This window comes from Aptenodytes forsteri, unplaced genomic scaffold (assembly GCF_000699145.1).
Source record: "Aptenodytes forsteri isolate BGI_AS27 unplaced genomic scaffold, ASM69914v1 Scaffold66, whole genome shotgun sequence".
Taxonomy (NCBI): domain Eukaryota; kingdom Metazoa; phylum Chordata; class Aves; order Sphenisciformes; family Spheniscidae; genus Aptenodytes; species Aptenodytes forsteri.
This window is the reverse complement of record NW_008795131.1, coordinates 1,213,690-1,221,111: the sequence shown is the minus strand read 5'-3', so window position 1 is coordinate 1,221,111 and position 7,422 is coordinate 1,213,690. Positions and strand designations below refer to the sequence as shown.

Genomic DNA, 7,422 nt, shown 5'->3' with positions numbered 1-7,422 from the left:
AGCAGCGCTGTGGGGAGAGAGGAGGCGTCAGCAGCCACCCGCCGCCGCGGCCCCAGCCCCTCTCCCACCCACAAGAGCCAGCACCGCACCCCACGGGGGCAAGGAGGGGAGACCAGATGCCCAGAGACCCCCAGGTCTGCATGGAGCCCTGGGTGAGCATCTGGGGTCTGTTCTGCACGGAGCCAGCGACAGCTGGACCGTCACGTTACTGCCCAGAGCAGTGGTGAGCCAAGGCTCAATGCCGCAGCCCCATGCCCTGCTGCGCCAGAGGCAGGAGAAACCATGGCCGGGCTGGTGTGCGGAGCAAGGGCAGAGCCCAGTTCTGGCCGGTGCCTGATGTGGCACTTGATTTTGGGGCTGCTCCTGAGGGGTTTCGCCAGCAGCACGGGCGCCTGTGAGGTCCCCGCTGGGGTGACAAGCCCGGACAACTGCCGCATGGCGCTTGCCGCATGGCACTTCCCGCATGGTGCTCTGCTCCAGCCACGGCCCCGTGCTGGCAAGGTCTGTCCCTGCCCTGGGATGGGGCACGATGGGGACACCGACCCAGACACCATGTCCTCCTCCCCTCTGCTGCCACAGGTCACAGGTGGCAAAGCCGGAGGGGCCGTCACAAACACCGCTCTGCCCCGACTGCCACCAGCTGTGGGACGTCCCCACCACAACTGTGTCAGCACATCCCCGTCTGGAGTGAAGAACCTCCCCAGGCGCAGCGCGGGCTCCGGCACCGCCAGCTTGCCGTGCGGTGGCTGTGGCGCGGAAGAGCCGCTTGTCACCCCCAACAGTTGGCAGCTTTTTCAGTTTCCCTTTTGGCTTAGCGGTGGGTCCTGTCACCACCTGCGCTTGTGGGGCTTTGCCACCCCATGAAGCACCCTGTATCCCCCTGCCCTGGCCGGCCCTGGGTGCAAGGGGAACCCAGCCTGCTCGTCAGCAGCAAAACCCCCACCTACAGAGACCCCAGGGGCCGAGGCATCATCCCAACGCCGCTGCCCCGTGTCCCCTCCCTGCAGCCCCCCATCCCTGCATGTGCAGTTCCATCCGGGGCAGGGGGACTGAGCTGCCCCACACACGGGGTACAGACACCCCCTTTCTCTTGCTGCACACCCTCCCAGTGGGAAACTGGCCCCAGGGGCTCTTCAGAGGCATGTTTCACCCCAAGCAGCTCGACCCTCCTCCTCCCTGGCTCTTTGGGTGGGCGAAGGCACAGAGCACAACCACGGTGCTGCTCCCCGCACCCATCCGCTCGCATGTCTCCCTGGGCTGCTTACACCCAGGCCAATGCCTCTGCATTTTCCCTTCACTTCGGACTGCTTCCCCAAACTGCTGGGGCCAAGCGGGGCCAGGCTTCGGGCTGGGGGAGAGGAGGGAAAGGTGCTGCCCGCCCCACCCTGCGCTATGAGCCACGGGGGGCTCCCATCCCAGGAGGTGCTCCCATTCCCCCGGATGGTGCTGCCTCGTGGCGCCCGGTCCTGAGAGAGGGACCCCCTGTCCTGGCAAGCAGGAGGTCTCTGCTCGGGAGGTGAGGACATGGGGCTGGACCCCGAATGGGAGGCTGCATCCCCCATGACTCCATGCCAGAGAGTAAAACCGGAGCCCCGCTTCCTGCAGCAGCCAGTGACAGCCCTGCTCTGGGATGGAGGGGGCAGGAAGGGTGTCCCCCCCTTTCCCCACCCCAGACCCGCGGCGAGGATGGACCCTAATCGCTACAGGCACGTGCAAAGGACCGGGGAGCCCTGGGTGGGGCTGTCCCGGCACAAGGGAGGAGCACTGGGCTCCTTGCCGGCACAGTCACGCCAGCCCAGGACCCACAGGTGGGCAGCATGGGGCCACGCATCAGCAGGCAGGGATGCCCGGTGCCTCTTCTCTCCAGCTGCGGAGAGATGGGCGTTCCAGCCCCACGATGCTCACAGCCTCCGGCGAGCAAACGGGGACCCCTCCCCACGGCACAGCCCAGGCAGAGGGGGTTCCCCCCGCCCGCCCCAGGCCCTCGCCACCCCCCCACCGGCACGAGCCCCTGCCTGGCGGGGAAGGCGAGCGCGTGGCCGCATGTGTCGGAGCCAAGATGATTCAACAGAGCTTGGAACAAAGACGCTCCCAACTTCAGGCTGCAGAGCACGACGCAGCCTCCACCCCCCCGGCAAGGACAGCCAGCCCCGGGCCAGCATCCCCGCAGCATCGCTCCCCACCAGCACCCGAATTTGGAGCCGCACCCCCCCACCTCACCGTAGGTGCAGTTACAGCAGAGCCGGACAACGATGAGGATTTCCATGGCAGCCCCGTCTCCGCGCAGCCATCTCTGCCACCCCGCGGCAGCTCAGCCCGGCTGCAGCAGGGCATCGGCCCGGAGGAGGGGGTGGGCAGGGGGTGGGGGGCTGCTGCACGCCCCCAGCATCCTAAAGAGCTGCGTTCCCCGCCATCCTTGCTGGCTCCGCACATGGGAACACAAAGGGCTCCACTCACGGGAGCCATTCAGTAATTCATCCATGCCGGTCCCGCGCACAGACAAAAGGCTGCATCCCCCTCCCCACGCCCACGCCTGCCGTACCCTCCATGGTGACGGATGTGTGGCTCTCCTTCGAGTCCTTGGGGCCCTTCACCTTCAGCTCCTGTGGAGGGAAAGGCCCATCAGAGCAGCCCACCGGGGACTGGGGTGGGGGGGGAGGTCATTGCTCAAGGTCATGGGGTGCCCCCCACCCTTCCTGCACCCTGATATCTCCCCCTGGCCCCAGCCTGGCCCTGCTGGAGGCCACACGTGGGTGCTGGGGTGGAGGTGTGGACTGTACGGGATGCTGCCTGGCCGGGAGCAGCTCTGGCTGCACCCAGCAGCTGGGACATGGTGGACCCCACGTGCCCCATGAGTCTCCCTGGAGCAGGGCACCCACAGCTAGTGTGGGGAGACCGCTGGTCCCACCAAGCTGAACCGCCCTGCTGTGGAGGGGCTGGAGGGAGCGGGGAGCCGGGCTGCGGCCACGGAGGTCCCTGTTTCTATAGGGGAGCCAGGCATGGAGATGCAGCCAGCAGGAGATGAGCCACAGGTGCCCAGCACCCAGCACCCATACTCACTGAATGGGGTGAGCGGGTGCAGGCTGCCCCAGCATCCCAGAAATGATGGCAGCGAGGGCTGAGCCCAACCTGAGTTTGAATGAGACAGGAGGCAAACCCCCAAAACACCCAGAGGCCATGACCCTCCGGCACAGCCGCTGTTGGCTCTACCCCAGGGACGGTCCCCGAGAGTCCCCAGGGCAGGGAGAGCATCTCTGCGGGGCACACACAGTCAGCTCGGCCACGGGGACGGCGTTCTCTGTCCTGCACTGGGACAGCCCAGCCGTGGCAGCCTGTCCCCCCAGCTCAGCCCCAGTCCAGCTTACCTCCGAGATCTTCTGGAACTGGTAGTTGCTCTGGCTGCACTTCTCCGCGGTCTCCAGTGCAATTTTGTAGTTATCCACAAAGGCCTTGTAGACCCCCAGCTGGCTGGCCTGCAGGGAGCGGGGGTTAGCCGGGCACCCAGCGGGATGCTGAAGCCCCCCCACAGTGCGAGGGGCCAGGCAGCTGCCGAGGGGACACTGCCCAGAGCTGTCCCCTCCCAGCAGGACACTCTGCCAGACCATAGCCAGCTGGGGGGCTGCATGCTTGGCCCCACAGGGAAAGCCCTAGCCCAAGACAGGATGGTGGGGCTCTGGCCCAGCCCTGTGCCCCCACAAACCTCTGAAATCCAGCGGAAAGCCAATGGGTGCCTGGACAGTGGAGGCTGAAGCTACAGCTGCTTCCCAGCACCCTTAGACCTGCCCTCTCCTCCTCTCCTCCCTGACACGGCCATGGCCACGGCACCCGCGGGCACAGTCTGTGCTCCCATCACAAGTCTGAAGCAGCAGCGGCAGGACCCAGAGCGTGACCCCGGGGAGCCACCGCCACAGCGCCTGCAGGCAGCCGGGGGCAAAGAGGCAGTGACCCCCTGCCTCTCCCCAGAGAGTCACCCGCACGCCTGGGCTCCTGCCAGCCCTGCAGCAAAGCCACACCACGCACCTCCAGCCAAAACCCTGCCACGGTTGCACCCAGGACCCGCCAGCTGTGGGCATCCCCGCTACAGCAAGGGGCATGGAGGCTGCATTAACTCCCATCTCAGGATGGGAGGGCTTGGGCAGGCAGCAGTGGCTGCTGCAGGGAGGGATGCAACAAGTCCCACGGCCACCGGCGAGCCTGTGGCAGGGCATGAGTTGAGCCATGCCGTGGAGCCGTGCCCCGCAGCATGGTGCTCCATCTCCCCAGCCCTCCTCCTCTTCCAAGCAGAGCAAGCCCTGGGGAAGGCGCGTACCAGCTTCTGGAAGAGGTGGCCCATGGTAACGTTGCTGTCCCACTGCTGCACCTTTGGGCACAGGCTGTCGTAAAACTCCTTGTGGATCTCGTAGATGTCCTGGATCTTGTAGAAAATCGTCTCGATCTGCTGGAGGGTGAGGACAGGCTGCGACGTAGTGGCCGTGGCCTTCAGTGGCTTCATAGGCTGCCGAAGGAGAAGGGAGAGCATTTGAGATGAGGGCTGGGAGGAGAAGCGACCCCAAGACTACTCCAGCCCCACACCACGGCTCATGGCAGCCCGGACCCACACCCCGCAGGCAGCTCAGCCCAGCCCTGCCACCGCACCTGCAGGCAGCAACGGCTGCCTCCTCTGCAGCCACGCTAATGCTGTTGGCGCAGGAGCCTGGGGATGCTGGGGATGAGGAGGATCTGAGCCGGCAGTGAGGGCTGCCCGGGACGGGTCCCGGCCAGCAGCTGGACCGAGGGGCTGCTCCCGGCTTCTGCATCCCCGCAGACTTCCCCATCCGTGGCAGCAGTGACCCCCGCGTTGTGCAACAGCATCTCCACCATGAGGGCCAATGAATTCACAAGAGGAAGCGGGGCTATAAATACCTCCCTGCCAGGCATGCTGGCAGTGGGGGGAGGTGAGACGGGGGTGGCCAGACCACAGCAAGGCTGGCTCCGGCATGGCTCCTGCAGCTTTGCTCCTGCCCAGGTAGCACCCAGGCCAGACCTGCCCAGGGTAGGCTGTCCAGGAAGAAATTACTCCCATCCATCATCCATCCATCCACCCACCCACCCATCCACCCACCCCTGCTGGGGGACGAGGGGGTGCCGGGTGGGTGCCCAGGCTGGGGGCTGTGCTCACCAACAAGAGGGCCTCCAGCTGGTTGATGTAGATCTCCTCGCTGGCCAGGAAACCAGAGAGCACCAGCTTCCGCATCTCCAGGCCTTTGCCAGCATCTCGCTCGCCCTGTGCAACACAGCAAGGAACCCGGCTGAGCCAGCAACTGGCACAGGAGGAAACCCCTCATCCTTCCAGCCCATCCCCAGGATCCCCGCATGGGCATGTGTCCCTGCCAGCGTCGGGGACGCTCCACGGCAAGGGCTGGGCACGTGCCCGCTGGGCGGCACAGCCAGCCTGGAGCCAGCTGGGAAGCCACGGGCTGTGCTGGCTTCGCTCCTCTCCCTGCTCCCAGCTGGCCAGGAGCCCGGTGCTGCTGGCAGCACTCCAGGGTGGTGCGCAGCACGGCAGGACTCTCCCAGGGCAGAGTCCAGAGGCACTCGGTGAAATCATGCCCGGCAGTGGATGGTGCTGCCACGTGATCCAGCACCACCCTTTTCCCCAGCCGAGGCTTTCCCAGGAAAGTGCCACCCCAGCAGTCACTGCCCGCGGGCACCGGGGCAGGTCCCAGCCTGTGCGGGCCCCCGCTGCCGCTCCAGCCGACGGTGGCTCAGCCCGTGCCCGTGTCTGCTGCAGCACCGATGCTCCAGCGGCACAACCCTCACAGCAGGGAGACAGGCAATGCTAGCCAGGCTGGTGGGCTCCGGGACCCCCAGCGAGGCTCTGCCAGCACCCAGACATGGATGCCCCAGCCCCTGGACTGCCTCAAACGCCCGGTGTGCCCTGGCCTCCTCCACAGCACTGTTTGTCCTAAAAATCACACTCAGGAACCGGGCTTTGCCACCCAGACAGGGACCAAGCAGAGCCACAGGGACATCAGTTGCTCTGGGCAATGAGCCATTCGGGACAGTTTGGGGGTGTATTGGTGCTGTTTCACCCCTGCCTGCACTGCCTGCCCCTGCCAGCCCTGGCCATTGTGCCTGGCAGCTGCAAACACCCAGGGGTGCACGGTCCCATGATGGGCACAGCCGCAGATCAGCATCTTCCCATCCCGCTCCGGCATCCACCAGCCAGTCCCGGGGCTGCTGTGCCAAGCAGAGTGGCCACCCCGTGGCTCCCCGCCAGGCTGCACCGTTAAGGCCAGGCTGTGGTGGCCGGCGCAGCAGTGGGGTGCACTGGGGGGGCAGTTTTGTGCATTGGGAGCTCACGGGCTCTTTGCCACCGATTAGTCACGGGCTCTTCCTGCTTCCCTCAGCCTGGGCCCTGTGCGGGAGCCGGGGAGATAAGGGGCCCGTCCATGCCTGGGGCCCGCAGCGCCTCACGGGGACGATGCTGACCAGACCCCCATGACCCAGGGGAGCATCCCTAAAGCAGGGTCTGGCGGCCACCCCATGCAGGAGACCCCAGGGAGAGTGGGGCCAGAGCCCTCCTCCATCCCCATGCCAGCCCCCTGGGGGCACCCAGGCACCCCCGGCAGGGCAGGCAAGAGAAGGGTGCTGGGCTGCGCCTGCCAGCATAGGGGTCCCCCCAGAGTCACCCCCCAGCACCAGGGTTTGGGGCTGTTTAGGGGGTTTGCCGGTGGCCGTGCGGTGGAGCAGTGGCAGAGCACGGTCCAGCCCCTTCCTGAGCATCCGGCACCAGCTCTGCTGAGCCACACAGCCCCCCCACAGCAGCACGCGTTGCCACCACTCCCCCACGGGAGGAAGGCCGGGTGCTCACCCCGCTCTGTGCAAGCACCCACTGAGCCCTTTGCACCTGATGCTTGGTGCAGCCCTGCCCCGTGCCCCCAGCTGCAGGCAGTCCCAGGGGGGTGGCCAGGCTGTGGTGATGCTCCCGCTGCCCCCCCAGCTCTGCCCCCCACCAGCACATGCCGCACCAACCCAGAAGCTGCCCCGAGATCTGGGCATCACCAGCACCAGCAAGATGCCCCTTGTCCCCCCACCGCTGCCCAGCGTGGGAGCGGGGTGCCCCTGCCGCCCACCTTCTTGCTGGCCGAGAACGGAGACCCGGGGCTGGTGGGGGTTCCCGGCTCAGAGTCATCTTCATCCTCCAGCACTTTATCCAGGTACCCTATGGCCTCCTCTTCCTCTTCCATGGCTGGCCGGGCAGCGGGGCGGCGGAGGGGACCCCGCGAGGCTCCAGGCAAGGGGCTCACGCGGCCGAACCTGCCCAGCCTGACTCAGCCCTGGATGCCGGCCACCGCCGCGGGATGAAAGGAGCCATTATGGGATCCCCGGTGCTCCTGTCTGCCCCAGCTCCGGCCCTCCGCCTCGGTGTCCCAGCCGCCG

General features: G+C 66.7%; 1 protein-coding gene across 1 annotated transcript in view; it reads right to left on the bottom strand.

Moving 5' to 3' along the window:
- Positions 1-7,229, bottom strand: part of ABR (active BCR-related) — a 26,441-nt gene extending 19,212 nt beyond the window's left edge. The window contains exons 1-5 of the mRNA XM_009278166.2: positions 7,116-7,229; positions 5,159-5,263; positions 4,310-4,495; positions 3,366-3,473; positions 2,543-2,603 (exon numbers count right to left, since the gene is read on the bottom strand). Of these exons, the coding sequence (XP_009276441.1) occupies positions 2,543-2,603; positions 3,366-3,473; positions 4,310-4,495; positions 5,159-5,263; positions 7,116-7,229 (574 nt within the window). The remainder of the gene's footprint in view (positions 1-2,542; positions 2,604-3,365; positions 3,474-4,309; positions 4,496-5,158; positions 5,264-7,115) is intronic.
- Positions 7,230-7,422: the final 193 nt, after the last annotated feature.